The 18,743-nt window shown below is 43.0% G+C and overlaps 1 protein-coding gene across 1 annotated transcript; it reads left to right on the top strand.

Annotated features, from left to right (window-relative positions):
• Positions 1-3,835: 3,835 nt before the first annotated feature.
• Positions 3,836-4,787, top strand: LOC134989660 (odorant receptor 131-2-like). Its single transcript, XM_063950619.1, has one exon. It carries the CDS (start codon positions 3,861-3,863, stop codon positions 4,785-4,787), a length of 927 nt encoding a protein of 308 aa, XP_063806689.1. The 5' UTR covers positions 3,836-3,860.
• The last annotated feature ends 13,956 nt before the right edge of the window (positions 4,788-18,743 follow it).

Genomic DNA, 18,743 nt, shown 5'->3' with positions numbered 1-18,743 from the left:
CAACAGGGAAAATAGTTGACGGTATGCCGGGTGTTGGGATTCCGGCACCGGTATGCTGAGCGCCAGATCCTGACAGCCGGCATATCAAGTGCCACCCCAGCTCTGGTGGTGGCTCTTGATGCAGAAAAAGCATTCGACAGAGTCGCCTGGTCATGTATTCATCAAACCCTTCTTTGCATGGGTTTTGATGGCCCCTTTCTTACAGGTATTCTCTCTTTATATCATAATCCTTCGGCTACAGTGATGGTGAATGGCATTATATCAGAACCCTTTCTAATAAGTAATGGTATAAGGCAGGGTTCCCCCATTCTCCCCCCTGCTATTCGCTCTCATCATGGAGCCGCTAGCTGCAAGAATTCAATTAAATAACATCATTGTTGGTATTAAGGTAGGCACCGATGTTCATAAAATATCTCTATATGCAGATGATGTTATATTGACTATACGCAAACCTCATCGATCCCTCCCCAATCTCTTTACGGAAATTGACACATATAGCAAATTCTCTAACTATAAAATGAATACTACTAAATCTGAAGCCCTGGACATTAATATAGACCCCATAAACATTGCTCTTTTACGTGAAACGTACCCATTACGATGGCAAGATAATATACTGAAATACTTAGGTATATATCTAACTAAATCATATTCTGATCTTTACTCAGACTCTTAGCCTCTATTAAATCTGATCTTTCACACTGGAATAAGCAATTTATTTCTTGGCTTGGCCGTATGGCCTCCGTTAAAATGACAATTCTCCCTCGTTTACTATATCTTTGGCAGACTCTCCCAATAGCCATACCTGTTAAGATTTTGAAGCATCTCCAGCGTGAAATTAATAATTTTATATGGGCCGAGAAAAAAACAAGACTTCGCCTTTTACAAAAATACCACACTGCAAGAGGTTTAGGGTTACCAGATCTCATTAAATATTATCGAGCAGTTCATCTTGCCCCTTGTGTTCTCTGGCACGCTCCTCCACATGATAGAGTGTGGGTCTCCATTGAGGCAAACTCTTTAAATATTTACTCTTTATCTAGTTTACTCCGCCCCCCCCCCCCCCCCCTATGACTCGTACTGGACTCTTACCATCAACTCGTCATACGCTACACTTATGGAACTGTTGTACTTATAGGTATCAAATGCGCTCTCACCACCCTCTGTTAACTCCCTTATGGAATAATCCTACTTTTAAACCAGGCCTAGGTCATAAACTCTTTCACAATTGGACTAAACATAATATTCTTTTTCTAGTTGATATCGCCCTGCTCTTCTCCTTTCCTGATTTTGCAAGTATGCAATCCAAATTTACGCTTCCTCATAAGGTTTTTTTATCAATACTTACAATTAAGGCACTTGTATCACTCACTCCCATTGCCGCAAACACTTTATATATACACCCCAATGGAGTCTTTATGTCGACATCATCAATCCACTAAAAAGCTGATATCCACTATATATCAAATGATTTTATCGTTTAATCAACCATCCAAAGAAAATCACAAATTAGCTTGGGAACGTGATACTGGAGAACTTTTGAACCCTGAGGACTGGTCTCATATTAGATTAGCGATTGCAAAATGTTCCATATCTTCTCGCGTCAAAGAGAATGCCTATAAAATATACTATAGATGGGACTTAATCCCTAGTAGACTTCCCTTTATCCCTCAACATCGGACCTCTGTTGGAGACACTGTGGTCAGAAAGGTACCTTTTTACACATATGGTGGACCTGTCCTTTTATCCACCCCTTTTGGTCAGAGATACATAAATTAATTAAGTCTGTCGCCGATATTCAAATACCTACTTCACCACTACATTCTCTAATTTTAAAACCTATTCCTCACATCTCCCCATCAACCCAATGGAAATCGTACACTCTCCCTTCATAGACAGCTAAGCTCAACGCAGTTTGGTCAACATATAGAATCGAAAAAATTACCTCGCTTTTATACGACAATTCACCTACTTTTATAAATATTTGGACTCCTTGGACTAGTTTTTTTCAAGCTAAACATCCCTTAACCACTTTATAGACCATTTTCTTTCTTTCTTAGTATTTATTCCACGTTAGTGATTGGATGACACACATCGACCGTCCCACCTAACTTTCTCCACTTCTCTCTTGGCACCCTTTCCTTTTTACTTCTTTATCTTTCTCTCCTTTTCTTCTACTTTTCTCCTTAATTTCATTGACGATATAAACACTTGCGTTTTGTTTCAACTGTACTACATGCAAAAGATGTTTCTGAAAATTTGTTGCTAAGCCACAATCTACCTTTACTTCTGGTTCATGATAATGGCTCTTTGTATGGTTGTTCAATTGGGGCAGTACTGATTGTGTAATGGGTTCGATTCCCACCATGGCCCTAACTGTGCGGAGTTTGTATATTCTCCCCGTACTTGCGTGGGTTTCCTCCGGGTACTCCGATTTCCTCCCACAATCCAAAAATATACTGGTAGGTTAATTGGCTCCCAACAAGATTAACACTAGCGTGAATGTGTCTGTGTGTACAGTACATGTGATAGGGAATATAGATTGTAAGCTCCACTGGGGCAGGGACTGATGTGAATGGCCAAATATTCTCTGTAAAGTGCTGCGGAATATGTGTGCGCTATATAAATAACTGGTAATAATAATAATAATTGCTTATTAACATAAATTCAAATAAAAAAATGTTTCTGAACCAATTAAACATATGTAGCAACACTGAATCAACAACCTAAAAATAACACAGACAACATATAAAGCACTTGTAAGAATAAGCTATAACATAAACAAAGAAAGATGCAATTCTCACTTAACGGGCTCTTGCACCACGTATACCGGTACAGCTGACCACTTTCTGAGGCTGAAGGAATCTTGTCAGAATTGTCCCTGAAGACAAAAGCACGTGGTGGTAATCAGAGAAGATTATGTAGGAGGTTTGAGAAGTTATTTTGAAGGTATCAATGGGGAATTACAATTACTTCCATCAGTGCCAATCTACAGTATGTGTCTTCAGCTTTCCATGGTTGAGTTCGTGGATGACACTCAGTAGACAGTACAGCTGAAGCATACTTGGTCAAGGGCTGTTGCTACGGCATGAGCAAGATGTAATACTACTGCGTGTTTCTCTTGTAGGATGCCCTGACCCGCCATCTGGGCATGCTGGCACTTGTGGTTCTCCAAGTGTCGACATGTTGGTGCAGCCTTGCTGGGACCTATAGTTCCACTGTAAAGAGCAGTATTAATTCTATTATTGACAACATTAACCCGGCATCCACTGCCACCGGGGACGTGGGGAATAGCCCTGGTATTTCAGACTGGTCCAGGGGGGTTCCTCAGGACAAGTAACTCCTTTATTACAAGGTCCCTACTTACCAAGGAATTCCAGTCCTGGGCTGACCCACTTGGTAGTGGTTTACATGATGTCTGGGGGACCCCATGATAGGTGTCTCCCTACTATGATGTAAGCCCACCTCCTGGTTCAGCTCATTATTAGTTTCTGAAATAAACAGATGGGACCCCACACTGGTTTTTCCCCAAATTTTTCAGTACCACTCAAAAACGCTCTATAGTAAATTCATGATTTTCAGTCTAAAATGTTCCTAAAATGTCAATTAATTTAGTTTAGAAGTCAAACACGATAATTAGTAAATTTACCTCTTGAAGTCTGTAGGGAGTGCCGTGGAGCAAATTAAAGATCCGAGACCACTGTCCCTTCAATATCCTTTTATACCTGTCCAATGAAAATGTCCATGTCACAAGTAGATAGGTAAAATTAACTTTATTTTGACACTAGTTGTTCACCAGATGCTCCTTGTTTTTATCTCTATTTTCTGCAGGGCTCATCCAGCGACGTCAGGTCTATCGTATGGCCAACTCCACCCAGCTCAATGGCACCATGACTGCACAAGACAATAAGACCACATCAGCCATAAGGACAACTGTTCTAGTAGTGATGCTCTCCTTGTTCTGCATCTTCTTGTACTTCATGAGTGTTATACTGAATGCCTTCTTCACTGTTCCTCATGTCCGTCAGAACCCTCGCTATATTCTCTTCATCCACATGCTTGTCAATGATCTGGTATATCTAGCTGTTTCCTTTCTACTCTTTACCTTTGTTGTGTACCTTGTATACATGCCTGTGCCAATCTGCTACACAATTCTCACCTTCTCCACATGCGCATTTAGGATTACGCCTTACAATTTGGCGGCCATGTCTTTGGAACGCTACGCAGCCATTTGCCATCCATTAAGACATGCGGAATTGTGCACTGCACAGAGATCTAGTTCTGCTATCGCCATCATGTGGACAGTGGGGCTCATTCCACAGCTCGCAGATTTTATTGCATTTTGTTTTTCTGTGGAGAAACGCGTCTTCTCACTCAATATTCTCTGCAACTGGCCAGATTTAACAGTGAATGAGGTACAGGAGGTCTTAAAAATAGTATCTACTGTACTTAGCTTTACCACTGTTGGGCTGATAATCGCCTACACGTACATCCAAGTTATGCTGGTGGCTCAGAGGATTGTTTCTGGGAAATCTGCTTCTAAGGCTGGAAAAACTGTCCTTCTCCACGCGTTTCAGCTCATGTTGTGCATGTTGTCTTTCAATACCTCACATGCCGAAAAATATTTGACACCATACTTTTATTTCACGCCATTAATGAACTTCTTCCTGCTTATCTGTATTCCCAGATTTATAAATCCACTCATTTATGGAGTTAGGGATGAGGTTCTTGGTAAACATATGAGAAAAGTGCAAGGATCGTGGAGCACCAGTTCTGAGACAAAGTAAATTTGGGAAGACATCTTATATTGGTGTAAAGTATATAAAAAGACCCGATAAGTTGTTAGTATAAAGTTGACATCATAACCTTCAAGTGTTCCCTGAAAACTCACCTCTTCAGACAAGCTTATCAAATTCCAGAACCGCTCACATTACCTTCATAGCTTTCCTATCCAATTATATCCCCACAGTACAGTCCACACTTATCCTCACATATTTTCTTTCTTCACTCTCCCTTCCTCCTGACCCTGGTTCATCATCACTGCTGTGATGTGATATCATACAGCCCACCAAGAACCTTTACAATCTTGTGGACAACTATGCAATAGATAGCACCTATCCTTGTGTATCAATGACTATTTCCCCATAGATTGTAAGCTTGCGAGCAGGGCCCTCCTACCTCTATGACTGTTTGTTTTTATCCAGTTTTGTCTTTTAATTGTGTCCAATTTCGAAGCGCAACGGCATTTGCTCCGATATATAAGAAACTGTTAATAAATAAATAAATAAATAAATAATAAATAATAGTTTTGCTTCATTTGAATTCTTAATTCTATCCCTCAACCTCAAGTCCAATTAGATTATTGCAGTGTTTCTCAAACTTGCTCCCAGGAACCCTAACATGTCATGTTTTCCAGGACCCCTGGTTTTTAAATGTGACCGTTATAGATGTGTCCTTGCTCACTGTGATTGCGACTAGTGGCGCCCGCGTGCAACCCATTCCCGGGAGCATATGCACCTTATGCACGGCTGTGGGCACATTAATCGCGGCAAATGACCGGCGATTGCCGCGACTAGCGGGTAAGATGAGCAAGGACTCATCTTTTGCAGTGAATATACCTGAACACCAGCTATGTGGTCTGGAAAAGTAGAAATGTTAGGTCCTAAGGAAAAAGTTTAAAAAACACTGATATATACTGTATACCCCCAAACGTTCTACTTCTTAAAAGTGCTCCCGAAAAAGAGGTGTGTCCTTGGGAAAAGGGGCGTGGCTTCACAGTGATGCCGCAATTGTAAGCCATGCCCCCTGTCAGTCACTGCAGGGGGCATGCCCAACGCTCTGTGAGCTGCTGGCATGCCCCTTCTCCCTCTGTCACGCGTGAATAGAAGCAGCGTGCGTGCAAAGCAGAGCAGCAGTGACAGGAGCCTCCCCCCCCCCCACCGCGGGACACTGCGGCCCGTGGGTGGGATGCGGGACAGTCACAAAGAAAATGGGACTGTCCCGCGAAAATCGGGACAGTTGGGAGGTATGATTCTGTAGGGTAAGAAATAAGTTGCTTGTTAAACATACAGTATGATAGATATGTACTCATACAAGAGGTCCCAATGTGTAATATGTACAGAGTGAGTTGGGGGGATCCTGTATCTTACATAGGTGATATACGACTATTACATACATCTGTAGGTAGACTGCAGAATTATGCACCAACAAGAGGAAAAGAAAGGAGTTTTGTGCTGCACAAAGGACCAGACGTAAATTGTATTCAAAGTTTTAACTTTATTGGAATATACTAAAACATCTCTTCATGGACATCAAAAACAGGTGAAATATTAAACTCATAGAGTGGATAAAGTACAGAACAAAGTGCAATAAATATATATAAATCTTTTGGCCGCTGTCATTTCTTTATCACACGTACACAACCGGTATCTCCTCTACTAAATCCCACATTTATAGTGAGCCCTGTGGCGTCCCTGTGACTCCTATTGTTCCCTGTGACTCCTATTGTTCCCTGTGACTCCTATTGTTCTCTGTAACTCCTATTGTTCCCTGTGACTCCTATTGTTCTCTGTGACTCCTATTGTTCCCTGTGACTCCTATTGTTCTCTGTGACTCCTATTGTTCCCTGTGACTCCTATTGTTCTCTGTGACTCCTATTGTTCTCTGTGACTCCTATTGTTCCATGTGACTCCTATTGTTCTCTATGACTCCTATTGTTCTCTGTGACTCCTATTGTTATCTGTGATTCCTATTGTTCCCTGTGACTCCTATTGTTCTCTGTGACTCCTATTGTTCCCTGTGACTACTATTGTTCTCTGTGACTCCTATTGTTCTCTGTGACTCCTACTGTTCCCTGTGACTCCTATTGTTCCCTGTGACTCCTATTGTTCTCTGTGACTCCTAGTGTTCTCTGTGACACCTATTGTTCTCTGTGACTACAATGTGTTATTATGACGCCTCCTCTGAAGTGTTCTACATAATAATACAGTTACAGCATCATGTGTCTGGGCATTATTCAGATACAGTGTAAATTACTCGGGGATTAGTGACACTTTGTATCAGACCGAGGGCCCAAATCAGACCTGATCACTATTGTGCAAAATCGCACAGCGGCCGATTATCAGATGCCTGCGCATGAGTATGCACCGCAATGCACAGGCGCTTTCGAAACAGCGACAGGATGGTGTGACAATTTCGATGGCAGGAAGAGGACGTTTGGGGGTGGTAGCTGGCCGTTTCTGGGCGTGTCAGGAAGAACGCAGGCGTTTTCAGGGTGGGTGTGTCATCAGCTCCGGCCCCGATCAGTAGTAGGTCCTGGGCTACACACAGACTGCACAGACTAGAAGAATCATTCGATGGTGAGTGAGTTGTGAATGGATTTGCAGTTGTCTGGCGGAATTCTTGCACGGTGTGCACATGCAATCGCACACTTGCACAGGGCAGGTTTTTACTCGCCATGGTCGGCGGCTTTCTGATAACAGACTGTTGCAAAAACGCAGAGAAGCGATCAGGTCTGAATCGGGCCATTAAATTCCAGTGTCTCCTCTATTTTGTATCCCAAAAGTGTTCACTAAGTATCACTCTATAAATATACTGCAGTGTCTGTTCATGCACCAGCAGTTGTAAAGGGATTGTATTGTAGTCTATGCGGGATGCCCATTTCCCAATTTATCTAAATGATTCTGCCTTTGGGATAATCCATTGCCCACTCTCTCCTGTCTGGTATTTCCTTGGGCAGCGCGGCTCTACCATTAGGCGTCTGGCTAGGGGCGCTACTGAATTCATCTAACAAAAAACTAAAGGATGTCTATATGGGGCCGATTCAGCATGGAGCGCTGCTATGACAGCATGCGCACGTTGCTTTGATTTGAAGTGTGCGCATTCACAGAAGCCGCACTGTGCGTGCGCACACTGGGAGATGCGACGGCAGTCAGGCTGCGGCGCTCACGGGGCAGGAGAGGTCGTTGTGTCGCCATTTTGTGGGCATCGTTGCGGCGTTGGGGGGGGGGGGGGGCGTGGTCCGGAAAGCACAGATGTGTCCAGACTGTTTTTGGGGCAGGCAGTGGCAGCTGCATATGGTGGTTGGGATGCCGCTGTCTGTATTCTGACCGCCGGCATCCCACACCCAACCCCAATTAAATATCTCCAAAAGACCCCATATACAGTTTATAAAAAAGTGAAATTGGCCACAGCGTCCTATATTATTCCTAATATGCTGGCTAGGGTGTATACATAGAGAATAGACGGCACTCAAGGACTTTTCAAATGAATGTATATTGTGAGCAAAGTCAGCAAATTTGGTGACTTTATTTACAATATACTTTAAAAGTCCATGAGTGTTGTCCCTTTTCTCTGTATGTGTGTAATAGGGGTGTGCACTGGGCCATTTTTAGGGTATGTGTATAATAGGGGTATGCACCGGGCCATTTTTAGGGTATGTGTATAATAGGGGTGTGCACCGGGCCATTTTTAGGGTATGTGTATAATAGGGGTATGCACCGGGCCATTTTTAGGGTATATGTATAATAGGGGTGTGCACCGGGCCATTTTTAGGGTATGTGTATAATAGGGGTGTGCACCCGCCATTTTTAGGGTATGTGTATAATAGGGGTGTACACCGGGCCATTTTTAGGGTATGTGTATAATAGGGGTTTGCACCGGGCCATTTTTAGGGTATGTGTATAATAGGGGTGTGCACCGGGCCATTTTTAGGGTATGTGTATAATAGGGGTGTGCACCGGGCCATTTTTAGGGTATGTGTATAATAGGGGTGTGCACCGGGCCATTTTTAGGGTATGTGTATAATAGGGGTGTGCACCGGGCCATTTTTAGGGTATGTGTATAATAGGGGTGTGCACCGGGCCATTTTTAGGGTATGTGTATAATAGGGGTGTGCACCGGGCCATTTTTAGGGTATGTGTATAATAGGGGTGTGCACCGGGCCATTTTTATGGTATGTGTATAATAGGGGTGTGCACCGGGCCATTTTTAGGGTATGTGTATAACAGGGGTGTGCACCGGGCCATTTTTAGGGTATGTGTATAACAGGGGTGTACACCGGTCCATTTTTAGGGTATGTGTATAATAGGGGTGTGCACCGGGCCATTTTTAGGGTATGTGTATAATAGGGGTGTGCACCAGGCCATTTTTAGGGTATGTGTATAATAGGGGTGTGCACCGGGTCATTTTTAGGGTATGTGTATAATAGGGGTGTGCACCGGGCCATTTTTAGGGTATGTGTATAATAGGGGTGTGCACCGGGCCATTTTTAGGGTATGTGTATAATTGGGGTGTGCACCGGGCCATTTTTAGGGTATGTGTATAATAGGGGTGTGCACCGGGCCATTTTTAGGGTTTTGTGTTTTGGTTTTGGATCTGGATCTCCTTCCTGTTTTGAATCTGGATTGGTTTTGCCAAAATCACCAATGCGGGTTTTGGTTTTGGTTTTGGATCTGTAAAAATCATCAAAACAGCTAAAAGAACAGAATGTGTGGGTATTTTTGTTCCTGCGGTATTATTAACCTCAATATCATTCATTTCCAGACTATTGTGAACACCTCACACCTCACAATATTGTTTTTATCCAGTTTAGGCCGTAAGGTTGCACCGAGATAGCTGGACAGAGCAGCAGCCCTTGGATGTATATACCGGGAGGACAATATATATATATATACAGGTTGAGTATCCCATATCCAAATATTCCGAAATACGGAATATTCCGAAATACGGACTTTTTTGAGTGAGACTGAGATAGTGAAACCTTTGTTTTTTGATGGCTCAATGTACACAAACTTTGTTTAATACTCAAAGTTATTAAAAATATTGTATTAAATGACCTTCAGGCTGTGTGCATAAGGTGTATATGAAACATAAATGAATTGTGTGAATGTACACACACTTTGCTTAATGCACAAAGTTATAAAAAATATTGGCTAAAATTACCATCAGGCTCGGTGTCTAAAGTGTATTTGTAACATAAATGCATTCTGTGCTTAGATTTAGGTCCCATCACCATGATATCTCATTATGGTATGCAATTATTCCAAAATACGGAAAAATCCGATATCCAAAATTCCTCTGGTCCCAAGCATTTTGGATAAGGGATACTCAACCTGTATATAAAAAAAAGAATGTATTTAAAAAAGATGCATTAGGTAATGCTCAAGATTACAGTTTACAAAAATATGATTAAGGCAAAGAAGAAAAAAAAGATCATATTTTATATTTAATTTATTTTAATTTCAATTTATTTTAATTTAATTTATTTTATTTATTTAGAATCAAATTCTTCATTTCCTCAAAGATATCTTCGATATGCAGAAAGTTCACTATATGAGTGTGGAGAGTTTATTTATATTCAGTTAATTTACAGTTATCTAATTTATAATTATTATTAATAATATTAATTTGAATTAATTACAATGTGGTGATAATGTGGTGATGTCATGATTCGGATTACTGGATGCCATTATCTACCTTTCAGGTGTCTCCTGAGGCTGGCTCAGCGTTCCAGGGCCGAGTCTCAGTCGTGCTGCTGACATCATCACTGCACATCTCCCCCCTGTCACCCCGCAGGCGCTATCATAGTAAGCTCATACTGTTAAGAATGGCGCTCTCTGCCCTCTGCGGCCTCTGCCGTCATTCCTGCGCCACAGTATTCAAATAAACCTGCATGGCGTCACCATCTCTGTGGACCAAATCTGCAAACAAGTCTGCATGGCGTCTCCTGCCGGCTGCGGCCTCCACCGCCATCTCTGTGAATCAAGTATGCAAGTTAGCTTCTCCTGCCCTCCGCGGCCTCCACCGCCATTACTGTTATCACTCACAAGGTTCCACAAACTAACTTTCCCTCCAATTGCCAGTATGGGTGCAGCCATGTTGGTTTCACTCACATGAGATTACCTTCACCAATCCGCTGTACCACTGAACTCTGCCTGATTGACCAGCCAATCCCTGCACTGCTGCAGGTATAAAATGTCCTGTCTCTGAACCAGGAAGTTGTCAGTGCTTTGGTTGTCAACCCAGTGTTACCAGTCTCCCTGCGTTGTGGTTGTTTGCTCCTACAGGTATTCCAGCTCCATTCAGCGGTGCAGCCTGACTCAGCAATGTTCTAGCGTTGCCCCCTGCAACTGGCAGTGCTTAACATCGGCTTCCAGCATCCTGCTTCCAGCGGTGTTCAGTTACCAGCAATCATCGGTGCTCTGCCATCGACTTCCCCATTTCAGCGATCCCTAACATCACCAGTGCTACTTGCTACCTTCCAGCTACATTAATGCATCAAGCACTTCATTCAGCTCATCATTCAACCCGGTTCCGTTCGGCCTACCCAGCAGCTAACTTATCTTCCAGCCAGTACATCCAGCTTCCAGTGGACCACCTGCTGGCACCTGCATCTCTACTGCATTTACAGGAACTGTATATTGCATATTCATTCATCTTGTCTGACATACTGAAGCTGCTGATGTACCACCTGCACTGAGCTTGAGTAAAACTTTTAACCTTACTCCTGTTGTCGTGGTCACACCTTCGGGCTTGGGTACTGTATGTCAAAGAGTCCCATACTACCGCCTAGGTTCAACTATACCTCTGCCCCTACAACTGAGGCTTCCTCCCGTCAACCCCAGCCCTCAGTTGTGACAGGTGATGTGGTATGAGTTGTCAGCGCTTGGGAAGCCGTCAGCGGGGTGAGCGCAAAAGAGCCCCTTGCGGGCACGCTGTGCTCACCACACTGCGGGCATGGTGGTGTGTCATGGACACCCCAAGAGGGAGAGTAGGTGTCGGTATATCGGCACTGGTATGCTGAGCGCCGGGATCCCGACAGCTGGTATATCAAGTGCCATACGATAAAAAGAGTTATGAAAATAGGACAATAAGTTATAATAAGAATATGAGCAACAGACACCACACCCTGAAATGGACGGAGCACGCCTGGATGTAATATGGGAGTATACAGCACAACATATAAAAAAAGATGTCTTTTATTTTGGGTGGATTGTCAGAACAACCCTAGATGGACAGAGCAGCTGCAGTCCCTGGATGTATACTTGGATGACACAGCACAAAATATTAATTGAAATCAAAATATATACTGTATATTCTTTTTTATATCACACATGGCAGTTACAGTGTTGCACAAATGAGTCAAAAATCTGTAGATGTATTTTTTATATCACACATTGGCGGTTACAGTGTCGCACCAAATGAATCAGAAATATATATAATATTTACACACTGCGGTTGACTACACCGACAGCATCACACAATGCATTTAAGAGTAGGAAATAATATACTGCGGTCTGACCAGCAGTGTCACAGTACTTATGAAAATAAAATAAAAATTGTATAGTACACTGGGGTATAGCACAAACAGAAAAAAAAAATATATATTTTTTTATAATTAGAATTTTAGGCTTTTTGTTTTTAGCTTTTGTTATATTAAATTTACACCAGGGCAAAGCCCCTGGATGGATGGATGGATGGATGGATGGATGGATGGACAGACCATCCCCTTTAAAATACATAATAAAATATATTTTTGGCTTTGGATCACACACAGATATATAGCAGTAGTGTATGGCAGCCACAGTACTAGTCTTCATTGAGTGATGCACCAATAAAATATATATTTTTGCATTGGATCACACACAGATATATAATAGTAGTGTACGGCACTTCTGGTAGTCGTCACTGAGTGACGCACCAATATAAATATATTTTTTGCTCTAGATCACACACAGAGGCTATATAGCAGTAGTGTACGGCTGCCGCTGAACTAGTAGTCCGAGTGACGAACCAATAGAAATATATTTTTTGTTTTGGATCACACACAGAGGATATACAGTATAGCAGTAGTGTATGGCAGTACACATCACCTTATAGACAGAGAACTCCTGGTCCTATACATACACAGCCACAGTATGCTACTATGCAGAGCCCTAACACAGTGACAGCACACCCAACTCAACTCTCCTGCAAAACAACCCCTCTGCTCTCTCCTGCCCCCTCTGCTCTCTCCTGCCCCCCTTTACTCTCTCCTGCCCTGCTCTGCACTCTCCCGGCTAGCTCCTTCCCTAACAGCATACAGCACAGAAGGGACACATCCTTACTGTGCACTCTCTAAGTCCGGAGTGAAGATGGCCCCAATCACAGGGCTATATATACTATCCAAAACCTGTAAGATCCTACAGCAGAATGATGACGTTTTGCCTCGTTTTTGGATCCGGTTAGGCACGCAGCAAAACCATGCCTGACTCGGATCTGGGCTCGGATCTCAAAGTTCGGGGGAGGTGTTCGGTTCTCAGGGAACTGAACCCGCTCATCCCTAGTGTATAATGATGCAATACACCCCAGCCCACCCAGTGGCCACCTGTATCTTCCCTCCCAGAGGTGGTGGTGGGGGGATTGGCTGAAGCATTGTCTAATGTGCAGATAAATCTTGTTTAGGCTACAATTAATCCACATATTGTATATAATACCTGTTTAGGGTTATCCAAATAGTCACTGGGCTATATATATATCTATATATGAATCTCGCTGTATCTGTGTCCTGAGTGCCGCTTCCAAGTTCTGAGTATATATATATATATATATATATATATATATATATATATGGTGATATTATATTGGAAAAATATCTCATCCACAGAACAGCATTTTATCAGGCTAATTCCTTGGAAGATATAGACAAACTAGATACACAGAGAATTAGATGTAACAACAAGGAATTGATTATAAAACCTGCCAATAAGGGGGGCGGTATTGTCCTTTTGAATAAAAAGGACTATGAGGCAGAAATCTGTCGCCAACTGGAAGATAAATGCACTTATAAAAAAATGTGAGGGGATCCTACTAAAAAATTCCAACTGCAGCTTAAAGAACTTATAGAAAAATACAACAAAAAAGGGTTAGTAACAGAGACAGAATGCAAATTTTTGTATGTTGAGTATCCAGTAATATCGACTATTTATGTTTTACCTAAAATACATAAGAGTCTTATCAACCCTCCAGGGAGACCAATAGTGTCCGGTATTGACTCATTAACGGCCAATTTATCGCAATTAATTGATTTTAATCTTCAACCATTTGTTTTACGCAACCGTTCACATTTGAAAGACACTGGTGATGTCTTAAAATTTTTAAAGGACATTGGATGGGAAAATTATTATTATTTGGTGACGGCCGATGTGAACTCCTTATACACCATTATAGACCATCAACAAGGATTAAGAAGCAGTAAGGGAAGTGTTACTGAAGTCAGATTTGTCGACCAATTTCCAGGATTTTATAGTTGATGGTATCTGTTTCATCCTGTCCAATAATTATTTCGTTTATCAAGAAGAGTTTTTTATTCAGAAGTGTGGCACCGCCATGGGCACTAGTTTCACTTTTAGTTATGCCAACAATTTTATGGGGGCATGGGAAGATCAGTTTGTATGGAGCCTAGTGTCCTGGCATAGGTACATTAACGATATTCTATTTATTTGGAGAGGAGATAGGGAAACATTGAATCTTTTTTGTACCTATCTTAACAAAAATGACAATCAGGTCAAACTGACATTTGATATTAGTCAGGAAGTGGTTAATTTTTTGGACCTAAATATTTATGTCGAGGAAGGGGGTCTAAAATCGAAAATATTTATTAAACCGACAGATTCCCTATCTTATATTAATAGATTACATTGTCACCACGAGAACTGGCTTGACAGTATCCCTGTTGGTCAGTTTAAACGGCTTAAGAGAAATTGCACCGATCAACAAGTCTTCCTTACCCAGGCATCAATGATGAAGGATTGTTTCATTTATTGTGGTTATGATGAGGGCGGAGTGAAACAATCTCTGGACATTGAGGGTCATTCCGAGTTGTTCGCTCGTTATATTTTTCTCGCAACGGAGCGATTAGTTGCTAATGCGCATGCGCAATGTCCGCAGTGCGACTGCGCCAAGTAAATTTGCTATGCAGTTAGGTATTTTACTCACGGCATTACGAGGTTTTTTCTTCGTTCTGGTGATCGTAATGTGATTGACAGTAAGTGGGTGTTTCTGGGCGGAAACTGGCCGTTTTATGGGTGTGTGTGAAAAAACGCTACCGTTTCTGGGAAAAACGCAGGAGTGGCTGGAGAAACGGAGGAGTGTCTGGGCGAACGCTGGGTGTGTTTGTGACGTCAAACCAGGAACGAAACTGACTGAACTGATCGCTGATGCCGAGTAAGTCTGGAGCTACTCAGAAACTGCTAAGAAGTGTCTATTCGCAATTCTGCTAATCTTTCGTTCGCAATTTTGATAAGCTAAGATTCACTCCCAGTAGGCGGCGGCTTGGCGTGTGCAAAGCTGCTAAAAGCAGCTTGCGAGCGGACAACTCGGAATGACCCCCCTTGTTACTAATATTGAGAGGTCAGACCTTATGAAAACTAAGGATAAAAATATTAGTGCTGGGAACGATAGGTACAAGTGGGCATTTACTATAAACTACTCATCTCAACATAATAAAGTTAAAAACATTTTTAAAAAAACATTGGTTAATATTAAAAAGATACCCTGTGATTGGAACTGAATTACCGGATAACCCTGTCTGCATATACAGAAAAGCACCCAATTTGCAAACAAAGTTAGTACATAGCTTTCATCATACTGTACATCTCCCACGAGACCGATCATAGCATTGGAGGGGTTTTATAGATGTGGGTCTTGTATAGCCTGTAAAAACATTCCAAATACATTTGGAAATGAAAAAGTAGAAGTTATTATTAGAGATGTGCACCGGAAATTTTTCGGGTTTTGTGTTTTGGTTTTGGATTTGGTTCCATGGACGCGTTTTGGCAAAACCTCCCTGAAAATTTTTTGTCGGATTCGGGTGTGTTTTGGATACAGGTGTTTTTTTACAAAAAACCCCTCAAAAACAGCTTAAATCATAGAATTTGGGGGTTATTTTGATCCCATAGTATTATTAACCTCAATAACCATAATTTCCACTAATTTCCAGTATATTCTGAACACCTCACACCTCACAATATTACTTTTAGTCCTAAAATTTGCACCAAGGTCGCTGAATGACTAAGCTAAGCGACCCAAGTGGGCGGCACAAACACCTGGTCCATCTAGGAGTGGCACTGCAGTGTCAGACAGGATGGCACTTAAAAAAATTGGCCCCAAACATCACATGATGCAAAGATAAATAAAAAAAAAGGAAGTGCAAGATGGAATTGTTCTCGGGCCCTCCCCCCCACCGTTATGCTGTATAAACAGGACATGCACACTTTAACAAACCCATAATTTCAGCCACAGGGTCTGCCACACGACTGTGGTTGAAATGACTGGTTGGTTTGGGCCCCCACCAAAAAAGAAGCAATCAATCTCTCCTTGCTCAAACTGGCTCTACAGAGGCAAGATGTACACCTAATCATCATCCTCCGATTCCTCACCTCTTTCACTGTGTACATCCCCCTCCTCACAGAGTATTAATTCGTCCCCACTGGAATCCACCATCTCAGGTCCCTGTGTACTTTCTGGAGGCAATTGATGGTGAATGTCTCCATGGAGGAATTGATTATAATTAATTTTGATGTACATCATCTTCTCCACATTTTCTGGAAGTAACCTCATACGCCTATCGCTGACAAGGTGACCGGCTGCACTAAACACTCTTTCGGAGTACACACTGGAGGGGGGACAACTTAGGTAAAAAAAAGCCAGTTTGTGCAAGGGCCTCCAAATTGCCTCTTTTTCCTGCCAGTATACATACGGACTGTCTGACGGCACGTATGTATGTATACTGAATCCAAGTAGGCACTACTTGGATTCTATCACTCATATAATCCTCCACCATTCTTTCAATGGTGACAGAATCATATGCAGTGACAGTAGATGACATGTCAGTAATCGTTGGCAGGTCCTTCAGTCCGGACCAGATGTCAGCATTCGCTCCAGACTGCCCTGCATCACCCCCAGCGGGTGGGCTCGGAATTCTTAGCCTTTTCCTCGCAGCCCCTGTTGCGGGTGAATGTGAAGGAGGAGCTGTAGACGGGTCACGTTCCACTTGAGTTGACAAGTGTCTCACCAGCAGGTCTTTGAACCTCTGCAGACTTTGTGTCTGCCAGAAAGAGAGATACAATGTAGGCTTTAAATCTAGGATCGAGCATGGTGGCCAAAATGTAGTGCTCTGATTTCCACAGATTGACCACCCGTGAATCCTGGTTAAGCGAATTAAGGGTTCCATCCACAAGTTCCACATGCCTAGCGGAATTGCTCCATTTTAGCTCCTCCTTCAATCTCTCCAGCTGCTTCTGCAAAAGCCTGATGAGGGGAATGACCTGACTCAGGCTGACAGTGTCTGAACTGACTTCACGTGTGGCAAGTTCAAAGGGTTGCAGAACCTTGCACAATGTTGAAATCATTCTCCACTGCGCTTGAGCCAGGTGCATTCCCCCTCCTTTGCCTATATCGTAGGTAGCTGTATAGGCTTGAATGGCCTTTTGCTGCTCCTCCATCCTCTGAAGCCTATAGAGGGTTGAATTCTACCTCGTTACCACCTCTTGCTTCAGATGATGGCAGGGCAGGTTCAGGAGTGTTTGCTGGTGCTCCAGTCCTCGGCACGCGGTGGCTGAATGCCAAAAGTGGCCTGCAATTCTTCGGGCCACTAACAGCATCTCTTGCACGCCCCTGTCGTTTTTTAAAAAATTCTGCACCACCAAATTCAATGTATGTGCAAAACATGGGACCTGCTGGAATTTGCCCACATGTAATGCACACACAATATTGGTGGCGTTGTCCAATGTCACAAATCCCCAGGAGAGTCCAATTGGGGTAAGCCATTCTGCGATGATGTTCCTCAGTTTCCGTAAGAGGTTGTCAGCTGTGTGCCTCTTCTGGAAAGCGGTGATACAAAGCGTAGCCTGCCTAGGAACGAGTTGGCGTTTGCGAGATGTTGCTACTGGTGCTGCCGCTGCTGCTGTTGCTGCGGGAGGCAATACATCTGCCCAGTGGGCTGTCACAGTCATATAGTCCTTAGTCTGCCCTGCTCCACTTGTCCACATGTCCGTGGTTAAGTGGACATTGGGTACAACTGCATTTTTTAGGACACTGGTGAGTCTTTTTCTGACGTCTGTGTACATTCTTGGTATCGCCTGCCTAGAGAAATGGAACCTAGATGGTATTTGGTACCGGGGTCACACTACCTCAATCAATTCTCTAAGTCCCTGTGAACTAACGCCGGATACCGGACGCACATCTAACACCAACACAGCTGCCAAGGCCTGAGTTATCCGCTTTGCAACAGGATGACTGCTGTGATATTTCATCTTCCACGCAAAGGACTATTGGACAGTCAATTGCTTACTGGAAGTAGTACAAGTGGTCTTCCGACTTCCCCTCTGGGATGGTGATCGACTCCCAGCAGCAACAACAGCAGCGCCAGCAGCAGTAGGCGTTACACTCAAGGATCCATCGGAGGAATCGTCAGACTTGCCAGTGATATGGCCTGCAGGACTATTGGCTTTCCTGTCTAAGGAGGAAATTGACACTGAGGGAGTGTGGTTTGCAGGAGCTTGAACTTGTCAATGACTTCTGATGAATGCGCTCCAGGTGACGTATAAGGGAGGATGTTCCTAGGTGGTTAACGTCCTAACTCCTACATATTACAGCTTGACAAAGGCAACACGCAGCTTGACACCAGTTGTCCGCATTTCTGTTGAAATAATTCCACACCGAAGAGGTGATTTTTTTTGTAATTTGACCAGGCATATCAATGG

The sequence above is a fragment of the Pseudophryne corroboree genome, chromosome 2 (assembly GCF_028390025.1).
Source record: "Pseudophryne corroboree isolate aPseCor3 chromosome 2, aPseCor3.hap2, whole genome shotgun sequence".
NCBI lineage: Eukaryota > Metazoa > Chordata > Amphibia > Anura > Myobatrachidae > Pseudophryne > Pseudophryne corroboree.
The sequence above is the reverse complement of the archived record's forward strand: the minus strand, read 5'-3'. Positions and strand labels throughout refer to the sequence as shown.

Bases quoted from the DNA above. Each gene is read 5' to 3' on its own strand.
- LOC134989660 (XM_063950619.1), top strand. From the start codon at position 3,861: ATGGCCAACTCCACCCAGCTCAATGGCACCATGACTGCACAAGACAAT.